General features: G+C 49.3%; 1 protein-coding gene across 1 annotated transcript; it reads left to right on the top strand.

The window, feature by feature from the left end:
* Positions 1-8,806: 8,806 nt before the first annotated feature.
* On the top strand, positions 8,807-10,090 carry LOC142565840 (uncharacterized). The gene has a single exon (XM_075676383.1). It carries the CDS (start codon positions 8,813-8,815, stop codon positions 9,668-9,670), a length of 858 nt encoding a protein of 285 aa, XP_075532498.1. The 5' UTR covers positions 8,807-8,812; the 3' UTR covers positions 9,671-10,090.
* The last annotated feature ends 7,970 nt before the right edge of the window (positions 10,091-18,060 follow it).

The raw sequence follows: 18,060 nt of genomic DNA, 5'->3' as shown, positions 1-18,060 counted from the left end.
GATCCTGTGACGGGACCCACCCTACAGCGGATCCACACTGCCCGCGGCGGGCTAGGCAGACACTGAACAAAGCTTGGGTGCGGAAAGCTCTCGAGAAAGAGCAGCGTGAACTTCAACCCTCCGGCGACCCGACCACTACCACAGATACGGCGGAGACCCGAACGTCGCGCGCCCCAACGAAGGAGACCAGACAAGACCGGTCGGAGACCCGTTCGAGATCCCGTCGCAAGTTCCGGAGCCGCTTCAAGTCTCGGTCCCGATCCCGCGAGGCATCGGTGCGCCTCCCAGAGAGGCCCCCTCCTTCCCCATCTTCCCAACAACCCTACAAGAGGGCCCTGCAAACCAACGCCCCAGCCAAGGTGACCCTGGTCCCTTCAGGGGTGCAGCGGACCCCGGAGAAGAAAACAGCAATGGAGGTGCCTCGGGAGGTAGGTCGGGCGGAGGGTCCCCCACAGCTCGCTCCGCCCCCTAAATCTCTCCCTACCCCTTCCGCTATTACCAATTCGTTATCAAATCCCGATCCTCTAATAGAAATAGCCCGCCTACGTCGTGACATGGAGGCGCGCTGTGAGCGCCTGCAAAAACGAATGGACGCGCTGGTGGCAGACATGAGCACTAGTATGCAGGCGGCTCTGGACAGGATAGAACGACAAATGGAGGCCCTACAAATAGGGATTACGGAGCAAGTGAAATCATGTATAGAGTGCACTTTCGCACGCATACAAGTACCTGAGCTTAGCGGTAACAACGAAAGCGCGCCCTCCGACCAAGGCTCTCGGCCGCAACCTTCAAATGTGGGCACCCGGCGTCCGCATCCCTATGCACGACCGCCTGCTTCTTCTCGCGATGATGATGGCGCCGCGTAACGCGGAGCAACTAGTGGTGTGGCAGTGTAATTGTAGGGGATTCCGCCGAAAACGAGGTTCCCTACAGCAGTATATCGCCGCATCCACGAACCCTCCCGATGTCATCCTTTTACAGGAAGTCAACTGCACCCCTTCTTTTTCCGGCTACAACACGCTCTCGGGTGTCTTTCGTCTTGTGAGAGCCTTAGTTTCGAAACATGTTACATGTCGCATGCATACCACTAACATTGACTTTCCTCACCAAATATTGGAAATAATTACGCAAGGTAAACGCAGCGAGAGTCTGTTTATGCTCAATGCATAGAGTTCCCCCCGCTCGCGGAACGCACTGTTTTCAGCACCTACTAACAGAATTAGGTAGGTTTGGACGGGTTTGTGTGGTGGCCGGCGACTTTAACGCTCCGCATACTGCATGGGGTCACGTTAAATCGCAGATTAAAGGGACCCGCTTATGGAATGTCATCTGTAACATGAGATACACACTGCTTACCGACCCAGAGCACCCCACTCGGATGGGCAACAGCGTATCTCGTGACACCTGCCCTGACCTTACCTTTGTGCGCAATGCTGGCCCAGTCGTTGCGCACGGGCCTTTAGAGGAGCACCTTGGTAGTGACTACATTGTAGCAACCACCTTGTCATTACGGGGTGCGCGCAGGCCCGAGCGAAATGTGCGTATAACGGATTGGGCGAAATTCAGGGGACGTCGCCAGGACCCACCTGAGCGCCAAGGGTACGAACGCTGGCTTGACTCTCTCGCACAAGATCTAGAGGCCACCACGAGCACACTGCGCACCACAACCGAGACACCAGACATAGACCCGCATTTACTTCATCTTTGGGTTACTTCATCTTTGGAACGCCCGCAGAGGGTTGACACGACGATGGAAACGACAACGCCTCAACCGCAAACTTAGGAAACGTATAGATCAAATTACACGGGATTCTCAGGAGTATGCAGAGATCCTTACGAGGAATAACTGGCGAGGATTTTGCGATCGCCTCTCAGGCACATTGAGTACAACAAAAACGTGGTTGATGCTTCGCTCACTCACAGATCCCACCACAACAAAGGGAAAAACATTTCAACAGCTGCACATCCTAATTCACGAGTACAGGGACGATGTCTCGACACTCCTCAGAGAGCTAGAGAAGCATTTCATACCCACAGGCCCGCCGCCACAGTACCCTGACTATCCTTATGTAGGCGAGGCGAATGAATTGCTCGATGCAGACATCACATCTGACGAGTTGCGGGTGGCCCTACAAGACCTACGCCGCAACACGGCACCGGGAGCCGACCACATCCGATTCGCCACCCTTCGTAACCTCAGTGACGCGGATATTAACCACCTCACCCATATCTTCAATGATTGCTGGTGCTAGGGCATGCGTCCCCAAGCATGGCGACACGCCGACATCACGCTGATCCCCAAACCGGGCAAGCCTGTTAAGGTTGAAAACTTACGACCCATCTCCCTAACATCCTGCATTGGTAAGCTCATGGAGCATGTACTCTTGCGGCGTCTGCAGCCCTTCCTCGAAGAAAAATAATTCTTTTCTAACTCTCAATTCGGATATCGGGCTCACCTGTCTGCCAAAGATGTGCTTTTACAATTTCGGGAGGAAGTCATAGGACCTCCGTCGTCCGCCCAAACGAGAGCACTCATCGCCTTAGACCTAAAAGGGGCATTCGATATTGTTGAACATGACCTCATCCTTCAATGTTGCACATTCACACTGTGGAATTCGTATGTACAACTATATCCGCGCATTTCTTCGAGATCGCACAGCCACCGTAGGAATGGGACCGCATCGATCCGGTGCGATTCGCCTTAGGACGTGGGACACCCCAGGGCTCAGTTCTTTCCCCTACTCTATTCAATATCGCGCTCGCAGGGCTCCCCCGGCTACTCGACCAGATCCCTGATGTCGCCCACGCTATTTATGCGGACGACATTACTATCTGGTCGACACGGGGTTCCGACGGAGCCATCCAGGACCGACTGCAGCAAGCAGTCGATACAGTTTCCGAGTACGCGAGAAAATGCGGTTTAAGATGTGCTCCGGAAAAGTCGGAGCTCATAATCATTCGCCCCCGGAGCCGTTCCTCTACTCCCCCTATCACTGTGCACGTGGATGGCACGCCGATACCACAGGTTAATCGTGCTTGTATCCTCGGCCTACACGTCCAAGCGGATGGCAGGACTAACTACACTGTTTGCCTTCTATCCAGACAGATTGAGCAAATTCTGGCCATGATCCGGAGGGTCTCCAACAGGCGCTCGGGCCTTCGAGAAGAGGACCTGCTGCGCTTGGTGGAGGCATGCGTGATCAGCCGCCTTACATACCATCTCCCATTTCAGCGGTTGACCCAAGCGCAACAACTTCGCATAGACGTAATGATTCGCAAAGCGACGAAGCTGGCCCATGGCCTCCCGAACTGTACTTCCACACACAGTCTCGTTAACTTAGGGACACATTACACAGCCGAGCTGCTAGAGGCACATTGGGTCAGCCATCGCCAGCGTCTCCTACTCACTCCTACTGGCCGCCATCTTCTCACACGGCTAGGATACTCTGTCCCACCCCTTGAGTCTGAAACCCGTCCAACGATCTTGTCGTCAGCGATACGCGAAGCACTAAGTATTCATCCATTGCCACGTAATATGCAACCCGAGCATGACAAAGGGCGGCGCAAAGCCCGTGTACGATACATTGGCCGCATGCTTGCAAACATCCCGGAAACACATACTTTATACACGGACACATCACGCACTCAAGAGGGCTATACGTCGGTAGTTTTGGATGGCACCGAATCCCTGAGAGACTCTGCTGCAATGCGCGGAACAAATGCCGCTTACGGAGAAATTCTCGGTGTTGCTCTTGCAATTCGATACGCCATCCGTGTTCCTGAGGAAGTGTATATATTGACGGACTCGCAACAGGCATGCCGGGCGTTCCTATCAGGACATGGCATCCCGAGAGCGGCGCACCAAATTCTCAAACAGATCCCGCAAAATACACCAACCACACCTCCCCGCATCCACTTACTCTGGACCCCTGGTCATACCTCGCTGCCGGGTAACGAACGCGCACATGCGGTTGTCCGAGAAATTTCCCTCCGGGCGACTCGGCGTGGTGAGGCGACTATAGTCGGATACAACTTTAGAAAAAAGGGAAGGCCCCGCCCAGATGACCGAAGCGCGACAGCCGATTGCCTCCGCGACTAAAATAGTCGCGCTCAAAAAATCGTGCTCCTGAAACTCGAAATTCTCGGTATAAATAAATGCTTTTGTATTTTGATGACTGGTTTAGTAGAGCTCTCATGTGCCTCAGCACATGCCGGATAGCGACAGAAAAATAACCCCGTGCCTTCTAGAACGCTGCCCGTCGTCTGCTCTTTAGCTTCATTGCAAGTGACAAAAATAGAAAGAGCAGCTCTACATGGCTTTTGCGCTTGTTCGCATGTACATGGTGTATCTACTACTCGTTTTCCAACTTAAAATAAATCAGTTGCTATCGAAAAAGTACTTATTTAAAACAATACATTTATCGCTGAAGCACACAGCTGACGCGACTTGGCCCAGTTCGAAGCGCGGGCGGCCATCTTCTTCGTCGGCGGGGTCACCGGCCGTCCGGCTCATGACGTCAGTCCAGAGTGCGCGCCTATTGGTGGATGCTCGTGTGCATCCGCGTCGGAGGAGTAAACGCCCCCTTTTTCCTAAAGTTGTATCCGACGGTAGTTCAGAGTGGGGGGATCCCTTGCTCCGTTACAAAGACATGCTCCGTCATTATACACGCATTCGTCGCACCCACGCCGCACCACCGCCGTCCATCTCGCGGGAGGAAGCAGTGGCATTACGCCAGTTACAAACCGCAACTTTTCCAAATCTTGTCTCTCTCAACAAATTCTACACACACTGTTATGCAGATCGTTGCCTTGGCTGTGGCAGCTCGCCCACAATCTTCCACGTCACGATTGAGTGCACTGCAAACCTCTTTCCTCCCTTGCCAACTCTCCTTTACCCCCTACGCAACAAAGAGCTGTGGGACGATGCCCTCCGCGACGGACTTCCCAAGGTCCTCCGAGCTGTGATACAACGGGCTCGAAACATCGCCGGAATCATCTTAGGGAGCCTGGACTGAGGGTTCCTCCCACACTGCTCTCGCCATTCAAATATTATTAATAAAGAGGTTTTACTCTCTTGGATGTGAAAGTGAGGGTGAACTGGTAAAGCATTGGCTCGGGGCTACATGTGTGAAAGGTCTTTGTCATTCAGAGTGCTTTTTACAGCGAAGCTGTTAGCCCCTACTTAGTCGGCATTTTTTGTGTCCGTGTCCGTTACCGAAAATGTGGGCCAATCGCGGCGGCAGTGCAGGGCCAGAAGCGATGGCTCGTACTCCCGTAAGGCAGAGGCTTCAGCAAAGTGAAGCGCACAGTGCATACATTCTTTGGAAGCACGGATGCAACATATAGAACAGCGTACCTTTCAATAAAGAACAAGCGCAAAACAGGCTCCCGAGCGACATAATTGATAAGGTGCGCCTGGTAAAAATCCGAAGCACGTAGCGTTCCCCGCATGTTTCCCGATAGCGATTACTGCTGCGCAAGCTGCCGCGGCGATGTCAGCTTGCGACATGGGAAGTGACGTTCCTTGCCTTACGTTTATGGAATAACCAGACTAGCACCTAATTTTAGTGTTGTTGCAGGTGGGCTCGGTGACTGCACCACAGCGCAGCCGCCTAATCCGCTTACCTTTGCGATGCAGACGACCGTCCTCGCATTTGCCAGCCTGCTGCTGCCGTCCCTGACAGGCCTGTCTACGGGGGCGTCATCGATGTGCGCACTGCCGTACACTGGAGGTGACCCTGGCTCCTGCCATCCACCGCCCGGCGAGTGCTCGTCCCTACTGGATGTGCCGCCAGAGGAGCTGCACACACCGGAAATCACAGTACCATGGATGGCCACATCGACATCAGCAACAATGCCAACATGTATAAAAGAGCTTCACCCGCTGACACCGCTTCGTGGGCTCGGTGACTGCACCACAGCGCAGCCGCCTAATCCGCTTACCTTTGCGATGCAGACGACCGTCCTCGCATTTGCCAGCCTGCTGCTGCCGTCCCTGACAGGCCTGTCTACGGGGGCGTCATCGATGTGCGCACTGCCGTACACTGGAGGTGACCCTGGCTCCTGCCATCCACCGCCCGGCGAGTGCTCGTCCCTACTGGATGTGCCGCCAGAGGAGCTGCACACACCGGAAATCACAGTACCATGGATGGCCACATCGACATCAGCAACAATGCCAACATGTATAAAAGAGCTTCACCCGCTGACACCGCTTCGTGGGCTCGGTGACTGCACCACAGCGCAGCCGCCTAATCCGCTTACCTTTGCGATGCAGACGACCGTCCTCGCATTTGCCAGCCTGCTGCTGCCGTCCCTGACAGGCCTGTCTACGGGGGCGTCATCGATGTGCGCACTGCCGTACACTGGAGGTGACCCTGGCTCCTGCCATCCACCGCCCGGCGAGTGCTCGTCCCTACTGGATGTGCCGCCAGAGGAGCTGCACACACCGGAAATCACAGTACCATGGATGGCCACATCGACATCAGCAACAATGCCAACATGTATAAAAGAGCTTCACCCGCTGACACCGCTTCGTGGGCTCGGTGACTGCACCACAGCGCAGCCGCCTAATCCGCTTACCTTTGCGATGCAGACGACCGTCCTCGCATTTGCCAGCCTGCTGCTGCCGTCCCTGACAGGCCTGTCTACGGGGGCGTCATCGGTGTGCGCACTGCCGTACACTGGAGGTGACCCTGGCTCCTGCCATCCACCGCCCGGCGAGTGCTCGTCCCTACTGGATGTGCCGCCAGAGGAGCTGCACACACCGGAAATCACAGTACCATGGATGGCCACATCGACATCAGCAACAATGCCAACATGTATAAAAGAGCTTCACCCGCTGACACCGCTTCGTGGGCTCGGTGACTGCACCACAGCGCAGCCGCCTAATCCGCTTACCTTTGCGATGCAGACGACCGTCCTCGCATTTGCCAGCCTGCTGCTGCCGTCCCTGACAGGCCTGTCTACGGGGGCGTCATCGGTGTGCGCACTGCCGTACACTGGAGGTGACCCTGGCTCCTGCCATCCACCGCCCGGCGAGTGCTCGTCCCTACTGGATGTGCCGCCAGAGGAGCTGCACACACCGGAAATCACAGTACCATGGATGGCCACATCGACATCAGCAACAATGCCAACATGTATAAAAGAGCTTCACCCGCTGACACCGCTTCGTGGGCTCGGTGACTGCACCACAGCGCAGCCGCCTAATCCGCTTACCTTTGCGATGCAGACGACCGTCCTCGCATTTGCCAGCCTGCTGCTGCCGTCCCTGACAGGCCTGTCTACGGGGGCGTCATCGATGTGCGCACTGCCGTACACTGGAGGTGACCCTGGCTCCTGCCATCCACCGCCCGGCGAGTGCTCGTCCCTACTGGATGTGCCGCCAGAGGAGCTGCACACACCGGAAATCACAGTACCATGGATGGCCACATCGACATCAGCAACAATGCCAACATGTATAAAAGAGCTTCACCCGCTGACACCGCTTCGTGGGCTCGGTGACTGCACCACAGCGCAGCCGCCTAATCCGCTTACCTTTGCGATGCAGACGACCGTCCTCGCATTTGCCAGCCTGCTGCTGCCGTCCCTGACAGGCCTGTCTACGGGGGCGTCATCGGTGTGCGCACTGCCGTACACTGGAGGTGACCCTGGCTCCTGCCATCCACCGCCCGGCGAGTGCTCGTCCCTACTGGATGTGCCGCCAGAGGAGCTGCACACACCGGAAATCACAGTACCATGGATGGCCACATCGACATCAGCAACAATGCCAACATGTATAAAAGAGCTTCACCCGCTGACACCGCTTCGTGGGCTCGGTGACTGCACCACAGCGCAGCCGCCTAATCCGCTTACCTTTGCGATGCAGACGACCGTCCTCGCATTTGCCAGCCTGCTGCTGCCGTCCCTGACAGGCCTGTCTACGGGGGCGTCATCGGTGTGCGCACTGCCGTACACTGGAGGTGACCCTGGCTCCTGCCATCCACCGCCCGGCGAGTGCTCGTCCCTACTGGATGTGCCGCCAGAGGAGCTGCACACACCGGAAATCACAGTACCATGGATGGCCACATCGACATCAGCAACAATGCCAACATGTATAAAAGAGCTTCACCCGCTGACACCGCTTCGTGGGCTCGGTGACTGCACCACAGCGCAGCCGCCTAATCCGCTTACCTTTGCGATGCAGACGACCGTCCTCGCATTTGCCAGCCTGCTGCTGCCGTCCCTGACAGGCCTGTCTACGGGGGCGTCATCGGTGTGCGCACTGCCGTACACTGGAGGTGACCCTGGCTCCTGCCATCCACCGCCCGGCGAGTGCTCGTCCCTACTGGATGTGCCGCCAGAGGAGCTGCACACACCGGAAATCACAGTACCATGGATGGCCACATCGACATCAGCAACAATGCCAACATGTATAAAAGAGCTTCACCCGCTGACACCGCTTCGTGGGCTCGGTGACTGCACCACAGCGCAGCCGCCTAATCCGCTTACCTTTGCGATGCAGACGACCGTCCTCGCATTTGCCAGCCTGCTGCTGCCGTCCCTGACAGGCCTGTCTACGGGGGCGTCATCGATGTGCGCACTGCCGTACACTGGAGGTGACCCTGGCTCCTGCCATCCACCGCCCGGCGAGTGCTCGTCCCTACTGGATGTGCCGCCAGAGGAGCTGCACACACCGGAAATCACAGTACCATGGATGGCCACATCGACATCAGCAACAATGCCAACATGTATAAAAGAGCTTCACCCGCTGACACCGCTTCGTGGGCTCGGTGACTGCACCACAGCGTAGCCGCCTAATCCGCTTACCTTTGCGATGCAGGTCAGTACATCATATGCCCTCTTCGCTAAAAAATCCAGTAATTATATTTTGGTGCAGTTTCCGAGCCCGCACTGCTGTGTTGCCATTGCCGTTGAGTGTGCTCACGTAATTCATTCCTTGCTCATGCTATCAGGTGATGTTGAGACTAACCCTGGTCCTGAGGGCAACGCTGCTGTACTCGCTGAACTACAGAAGCTAAACGCGGGACAGACCCTGTTGATTACCGAAATACAGGGCCTCAAAACACAGCTGAACACAACAGACCAAACCATAGCAAGCCTAGACAAACGAATGGCCGATCTCGAAACGCTTTACCAAACACTTCTTCACCTCAGAAACGATATTGAAATACTGCAGTCAACCACAATCGACCAAGCTAAAAAGATTAAAGAACTAGCAACACGCCTGGATGACGCGGCAAACCAATCACGTCGGAATAACCTTATTTTCTATGGCATCCCTGACCCTGCTAGCGCTGAAACATGGGCTGAGTCAGAAAAACTAGTCATTGATGTTTGCCGCAAAACTCTTGATATAACCTTGGAACCTAACGACATTGAAAGAGCGCATCGCCTCGGAAATCATTCACCCGACCGAATTCGTCCCGTAATCGTAAAATTCCTATCTCATAAAACCAAAGACTCACTGTTATCCAATGGCCATAAATTGAAAGACACAAACTACAGTATTGGAGAGGACTTCTCCCGCACCGTTCGGCACGCGCGTAAACAGTTACTAGTGTTTGCCAAAGCCAATTCCAACAAGTACTCCTTGCGCTTCAAAACCCTGCACATCGGCTCAAAACGCTATGTATTTGACGCATCATCCCAAGCCGTTAAGGAAATAGCATAGCAATTGCCCCGTCACAAAACTTTAACAAATCGTCGACCCGCTCCACCGCACAATGTTCTCTCGTTTTCGATAATATTCACTAACATCCGTAGTCTTCTTCCAAAGCGCGAACTCATATCAAACATCATGTCGTCATCCGGGAGCAACATACTAATACTAACAGAAACTTGGCTAAATAGTGATGTAACGGATACGGAAATTTTGGCCGATTTACCCAACTTCGAAGTGTATCGAAACGATCGAAAAGGCAAACGGGGGGGCGGTGTTCTCGTTGCCATTCATCGAGGCATATCATGCTCTGTTGTTGACGTCGCATCCGACATTGAAGCCATATGGCTCATCTGTCGCGCTCCCCCCGTAACAGTTCTGCTTGGCGTTTGCTACAGGCCCCCCCAGACTAATCCAGACTTCCCACGTCATCTGAACAACATCCTTCATAAACTTGTTTTCACATATCCAAATGCCCGTATTCTTCTTTTTGGTGATTTTAATTACCCCGATATTGATTGGCAGAACATAGCTAGTTCCACAATAACGTGTCATGCAGAGGCGAAGAACTTCATCGATGTCTGTTTAAATTTTAACCTCACTCAATTAATTTCCCAACCAACCCGTGTCTCACGAGAATCAGCAAACACGCTCGACCTGATACTAACAAGCAGCCCCGAGAATGTATCATCCATCAATTACCTTCCTGAAATCAGCGATCACAAAGTCATGCATGCTTTATTCTCATTTACCTCGACTCAAAAACAGACATCCGATAAAAAGATACAACTCTACGATAAGGGTAACTATAATGCAATAACTGAAGAACTTAACACCTTTTTTCCTGGATACGTATCCGCATTTCACACTCGCTCAATTCATGAAAACTGGCTGATATTCAAGAACAAATTAAATCATCTCACTAATATGTTCGTACCAAGGATTACCTTTCATACTAATCGCAATAAAGCATGGTTTACCCAGCACTTAAAACGACTCGAAAACAAAAAGAAACGATTGTTTCGTACCGCCAAACGAAACGACACGCCTGCCGCATGGGGAAAATACTTCGAGGCCGAAAAATCATACCTACTTTCTGTTCGTAACGCCAAATACTCATTTTATCACAATGACTTACCAAACTTACTTATAAGAAACCCCAAGCAATTATGGCAAGTTTTAAACCCATCACATCCTCCCGATATTAAACTGACGAATTATTCAAATGAAGCGATTACTGACCATGAATGCGCAGAATTATTTAACCATGCATTCACATCTGTGTTCTCTACCGAACTCGACGCACCTTCACAATTACCACCCTTTAACTTAGAAACCCCCATGCCGGCAGTCACGTTCGTCGAAGAAGGATCCATAATTCATAATATGAAACTTTCATCATCAGCTGGTATGGACCTGATTAATTCAAAACTATTGAAAAATGTGGAATCAATTTGTGCATCATATTTATGTCTCATTTTCTCAGTCACTCTCCTCAGGAATTTTGCCTCTTGATTGGAAAACGGGGAAGGTCGTTCCAGTCTACAAATCAGGTAACAGAGACTCGCCCTTGAATTACCGCCCCATTTCATTGACTAGTGTGCCTTGTAAAATCATGGAACATGTCATCTACTCACAAATCGTAAACTTCTTGGACCAAAACCATTTTTTTCACCCTTCACAACATGGGTTTCGTAAGGGCCTCTCTTGCGAAACCCAACTAGCGCTTTTCCTTCACGACTTGCACACTAATCTAGACCGTAATATGCAGACCGACGCCATCTTTCTTGATTTCGCTAAAGCTTTTGACAAGGTTCCCCACCGCCGGCTATTACTAAAACTCTCAAAGCTGAACTTACCCCCTAATATTCTCAAATGGATTGAAGAATTCCTAACTAACCGTTCTCAGTCAGTCTATCTTAACGGCCATCTGTCTACATCTCTCCCGGTTACATCAGGCGTCCCACAAGGTTCTGTCCTGGGTCCCCTCCTATTCTTAATATATATTAACGACTTGCCCCTGCATGTTTCCTGTAATATTCGAATTTTCGCAGATGATTGTGTTATTTACCGCACCATTAATAACTGTCACGATCAATACACTCTTCAGACAGAGCTTAACAACGTACTAAATTGGTGTAATAACTGGCTAATGTCCCTCAATCCTAGTAAATGTAAACTCATGTCCTTCACTCGTCGTCACAATCCATATCTCTTTCATTATTTAATTTCTAACACACAGATTGAGCAAGTACAATCATATAAATATCTAGGAGTCACCCTCTCTTCTAATCTATCATGGCAGGTTCATATCGGTAACATCATTTCAGCATCAAACAAAACACTCGGTTTTCTAAAACGTCACCTTCGTCTTGCCCCACCACGTGTTAAATTGCTCGCGTATAAATCACTTATAAGACCCAAATTAGAATATGCATCCCCCATCTGGAGCCCACATCAAGCATATCTAATCACCGCGTTGGAAGCTGTGCAGAATCGTGCTGCCCGATTCATTCATTCCTCATACTCATATGACGTCAGTGTTTCATCCTTGAAAGCTACATCCGGACTGTCACCCCTCTCTTTTCGCCGTCGCATTGCTAGCCTCACCCTTTATCACAAATTCTTTTATTCTCCTCTCAATCAAGCACCGTATATCACCGCCGCATCACGCATATCTCACCGCACCAGTCATCCCCTTCAAGTTGCCCGCCCACTATCACGTACTACTACGTTTTCAGCTTCGTTATTTCTTCGAGCAGCCACGGACTGGAACGGCCTACCCCATGACATCGTCGCCATCGCTTCAACACCTGCTTTTCAAGAACGCGTAACAGATCACCTTCAATGTTAAATCACCATGACTGTTTTGTTTTCCTCACTACAAATGTAATCCCACCCCTTATGTAACACCCCCTGAAATGGGGGCCTTTAAGGAATAAAACTGAACTGAACTGAACTGAGCACCGCTACGGGCGGCGGCGGGCTGTCAAAATTGCCATCACTCTAAAGCAGTAAAGCACTGCATACCCCCATAGCGGTTGTAGTGGTGGTATTAAACAGCTTCGCCGGACGTACAGCCGCCCTGATTTTTAATAATATAGCGCGAGCGTCGACTGAACTGCTGGTGAGCGCCTTATAACGGCGATAAGCGTGCAACAAGGCGAGAGTTCGCGCACGAGCCTTGTTGCCTTGTTGCACTCGCCTTGTTGCACGCTCTTGTTGCACGCTTATCGCCGTTATAAGGCGCTCACCAGCAGTTCAGTCGACGCTCGCGCTGTATTATTAAAAATCAGGGCGGCTGTACACTTTCGCATGACCGGGATGGCGAGCCAATTTCGCTTATTTACTTTCGGAGACTGAAGATGTGTTCAAGGTGTACTAATGTATTCATGTGTTTGCAAATGATTCATTGCGACAATTATGCCTGTTTTTGCGAGAGTGGTACGTGCCTTTTGTACAATGCTGTTTATATAAACGGATTCAAATTTATTCTGACCATTGCTGCCTTGGTTACTGAAGCTCTGCTTCCTGTGCATTCCAGTTAATTTCCAGGTTCAAAAATTCAATTATGGGGTTTTACCTGCCAAAACCACTATCTGATTATGAGGCACGCCGTAGTGGGGGGCTCCAGAAATTTGGACCCCTTGGGGTTCTTTAACGTGCACCTAAATCTAAGTACATGGGTGTTTTCGCATTGAGCCCCCATCGAACGGCGGCCGCCGCGGCCGGGAAATTTTCAGGTTTATACAATTTTCTAATAATGAGGCTTGCACATTCATTTCTCGTGTACTAGAGTACTAAGATTGTTTTAGTTATGTATAGCGTTACTCAGTCCCCTACTCTGCATTGCAGTGGTGCTCACTTGTCACACAGATTTCCTTGTTTGAGTATTCTTTAGGATCATTTACTAGATTGTTTATTAGTTTTATGGTTCTTTTAATTCTCTCATTAATATATTTCATGTACCGTAGAGGCAACATTTTCAACTGAATATGTTCCCTTGTTTGCTTTTTATTACAGCATCGATTTTTGATTGTATGTGTCGTTATTCCTGCTTATGTTCTTTTAAAGCTTCTATATTATTGGTAACATAGCTTGTAGGCAGGTACCATGCGATCAAATGTCGCATTTTCATTCTGCTTCTTGCAGTTGCTGCGATATCAATTTCTAAATAACTCTAGTCTGTTCATCTGACAGCATGTGCTCTTTACTGTGCAAAATAAGAAACTTTAGCACACTTCGCGTTCTTGCTCTTCGTCATTGTATGCGTACTTACGAATTTCGTTGATGCATGTTATAGTCATTGTTGATCAATTTCTAGTTCATTAAGAATTGTTTCTTGTAGTTTTATTCATTCTTGATGTGATTTTAATTCGATTTACTGTGAATTTCTCATATATTTTGCTCAAACCTGACATAAGTATTATTTGTGCAATAAATTGTTGCTTTATGATATGCTCATTTCATGCGCTCTTGGCACAAAAGCCCTGGCCTGGTCGATTGGCAAGACGCGCCCATTTGTTAGCGGGATGTCCATTCCCACTTTAGTTATAAACATCATTCCTGCATACCAAAGGCGGTATTGCGAATTCATCCTCGTGGACATGTGCCTTTAAGGTGACTTGGTCGAGGATGCGTCGGCAAATATATATATATATATATATATATATATATATATATATATATATATATATATATATATATATATATATATATATATATATATATATATATATATATATATATATATATATATATATGCAACAGTGCTTGGCACTGCACCAGGAGCTCAGTAGCACTAGACACCGACGCTTCGAGTCATTTGGAAAGAGCGAAAACGAGCTTCAGATTATATTAAACCTTTCAAGACTACTCCTAGACCAGTTTTTAGATAACGTCTTAAAAGCGTTTAGAAATCAAATATGAAGAGCCCTGGCAAAGGGATTATTTGTGTCTTTCCCAATCCTATTTCAAGACCAGCTTTTCGAATACGTTTTGAAGAGCTGTTCTAATTAAGCCGGGCATTAGCAGGCATATACGACGTTTTACCAACGAAGTTGTCTTACTCATGTCTTCTTTAAACCGCTTATTTCGTCTCGGATAAACGATATAAAAACGTTATGCATCTCTTTTGTGCTACCTGGGTGCAATCAACAAACTGATGCTATCTTCCTCGACCATGAAAACGCTTTTGACAAAGTCTCTCACCGTCACTTATTACATAAACTTTCTTTCTTGAATTTAAACATATATGTATTAAAATGGCTAGAAACATTCCTCACTAACCGCGAGCAATTCGTCACTATCAACGACCCGTCCTCAATCAACCTTCCGGTATCTTCAGGTGTCCCTCAGGGGTCTGTTCTTGGTCCACTTCTCCTTTTAATATACATCAATGACTTACCCCTTCATGTAACTTTCAAAATTCAGATGTTCGCTGATGACTGCGTGATTTATCGTACCACTAATAATGACACTGATGGAGATAATTTGCAACAAAATCTCAACCATGTGCAGTCTTGTTGTGCCCGTTGGCTAATGACTCTTAATCCAAAAAATGTAAACATGTCATTTGCTCGTAGTCGTAAACTTTTCTTGCCTTCTTATACAATAGCCAACAATCCATTGAAACAGTAAAATCATTCATGTACATAGGCATCTTAATTTCCCGTGATCTTAACTGGGGCACGCATATCAACACGATAGTATCGGCGAACAAAACACTCGGCTTTATGAGGCGCCACTTGCGTCATGCTCCTCAGGATGTCAGACTTGTGGTGGACAAATCACTGATCAGGCCTAAAGTCGAATATGCGTCACCAATCTGGAACTCATATAAAAATATCTCGTTAACGCACTTGAGTGCTTCCAAAATCGTGCAGCAAGATACATTCAGTTTCAGTTCAGTTTATTACCTTAAAAGTCCCCCGTAGGGTCATTACATAAGGGGTGGGTTTTTATAAAAATAACGAAAACATCGTGAGAAATAATTATTTAACAAAATGGACGGTTACACGTTCTGTGAACGAAGATGTACAAGTGGTAATAGCAATGTTGGTGGGAAGGCCGTTCCAGTCTATGGCGGTACGGAAGAAAATGGAGGCTGTGAAGGCGGTTGTCCGTGCACGGGAGCGCGCTACTTGAAGTGGATGGCTGGTGCGATGAGATATGCGCGCTGCTGCTGTGATGTAACGCTCTTGATTAAGGAAAAAAAATAACTTGTGTACAGGGAAAGACTGGAAATGCGACGTCGGCATGAAAGCATTAACAAGCCGGATTCTGATTTCAGAGATGAAACGCTGACGTCGTATGAGTATAAGGTATGAATGAATCTAACAGCACGATTTTGTACTGATTCTCATGCGTCGTTGAGATATACTTGATGCGGGTTCCAGATGGCTGACGCGTATTCCAGCTTAGGCCTGACAAGTGACTTATATGCTAGTAATTTTACATCTGGTGGGACATGTAGATTCCGTTTTAGAAAACCGAAGGTTTTGTTAGCTGCGGAGATAATGCTAGTGACATGTGCGCGCCAACGGGGGGGGGGGGGGGGGACAAATCGTGAGAGGGTTACACCTAGATGCGCGTAGGATTGTACAGATTCTAATGGTGAGTTATTAATTGTGTATGGGAAGAAGGGTTGCGACGGCGGGAGGACACGAATTTACATTTGGCGGCGTTAAGGGTCATCAGCGAATTGCTGCACCATTCTAAAACACTATTAAGATCATTTTGGAGAGCAGTATGGTCAGAGGAGCTTTGTTAGAGCGGTAGATGACGCAGTCGTTTGCAAACATGCGGATATTATAGGAGACACGCTGAGGTAAATCATTAATATATATTAAATATAACAGGGAACCAAGAACAGATCCTTGGGGCACGCCAGAGGTTAATGGGAGGGGACTTGATAGGTTATTGTTGACTAAAACTATTTGTGTGCGATTAGACAAAAATTCCTTTATCCAGATTAGAACGTTAAGGCCCAAGTTCAACAGTTGAAGTTTTAGTAGCAAATGTCGGTGGGATACTTTATCAAATGCCTTTGCAAAATCGAAAAAAGATTGCGTTAGTTTGTACATTGATGTCCAGGTAAGTATGCGAGTTCTGAACGAAAAAAGCTAATTGAGTTTCGCAAGAGAAACATTTGCGAAAACCATGTTGTGAAGGGTGAAAAAAGTGATTACTGTCCAAGAAAGCAATGATTTCAGAGTAGATGACATGTTCCATGATTTTGCACGGCACGCTTGTTAGTGAGATGGGTCGATAATTTAATGGAGAATTCCTGTTACCTGTTGTGCAGACTGGAACGACCTTTCCCACTTTCAAATCATCCGGCATGTTTCCTGAAGAGAGTGACTATGAGAACAGTACGGACAAGTATGATGCAGCCACGTGTCTTGTGTTTCTTAGAAGTTTAGAGTTAATTTCATCAATGCCAAATGAAGATGATTGGTTAGTTTTCTGGATTATGGATGAAATTCCCTCAGCACAAAACGTGATGCATGGCATGTGATTTTCAATATTGTGCAAAGGTAAAGAAATATTGTTACGGAAAGGAAGAAGCGTGCGTCTATTTACAGATGGCTTTAATGGCTGGGCCAAGAAGCGTAGAGCAGCGGTAAACAAAACTCGTCGTCTCTTAGAGCACCAGCATAGTCCTCTTCTTCACACATTACCGACTGTGACATCACCCCCGTCGGAAAAAGCACCTTATTGGTGCGGCTCATCTGTCCGAGAAAGGTAAGGTTTGAGACGGCTGACGTGGATGATGTCAGAGAGAGGCGAAGGCACCGTGGCATCCAGCGGAGACACTTCATATGTGGCAGGGGTCACCTGGCGAAGGATGCGGTAAGGGCCATAGTATCGCGAGAGGAATTTCTCCGAAAGACCAACACGCCGAGTTGGATACCAGACTAGCACAAGAGCACCTGGTTCGTAATACACGTCGTGATGGCGCTGGTCGTAACGGCACTTCTGGCGTGTCTGTGAAGCAGAAAGGCGAATACGGGCAATCTGGCGTGCTTGGTTCGCTGTGGTTGTGACATCCCGAGTGTACTATGTCGGCGAGTCGAGCGTGGTCGAGAGGAGTGTCTCGAAAGGCAAAGTTGGCTCACGGCCGAAGAGGAGATAGAAGGGGGAATAGCCTGCTGTGTCGTGGCGCGAAGAATTGTAGGCGAACGTGACAAATGGTAGAGCAATGTCCCAGTCGCGATGATCGGAGGAAACATACATTGCTAGCATGTCAGTTAATGTGCGGTTCAGGCGTTCGGTAAGACCGTTAGTTTCAGGATGGTAAGCGGTAGTAAGTTTGTGTTTAGTAGCACATGATCGAAGTAGGTCGTCTATGACTTTGGAAAGAAAGTATCTGCCGCGATCGGTGAGACGTTGACGAGGTG

Source organism: Dermacentor variabilis, unplaced genomic scaffold, assembly GCF_050947875.1.
Source record: "Dermacentor variabilis isolate Ectoservices unplaced genomic scaffold, ASM5094787v1 scaffold_12, whole genome shotgun sequence".
In the NCBI taxonomy this organism is placed as follows: domain Eukaryota; kingdom Metazoa; phylum Arthropoda; class Arachnida; order Ixodida; family Ixodidae; genus Dermacentor; species Dermacentor variabilis.
Note: the sequence above shows the minus strand (reverse complement) of the source record. Positions and strands in the feature narration are given on the sequence as shown.

Bases quoted from the DNA above. Each gene is read 5' to 3' on its own strand.
- LOC142565840 (XM_075676383.1), top strand. From the start codon at position 8,813: ATGCAGGTCAGTACATCATATGCCCTCTTCGCTAAAAAATCCAGTAAT.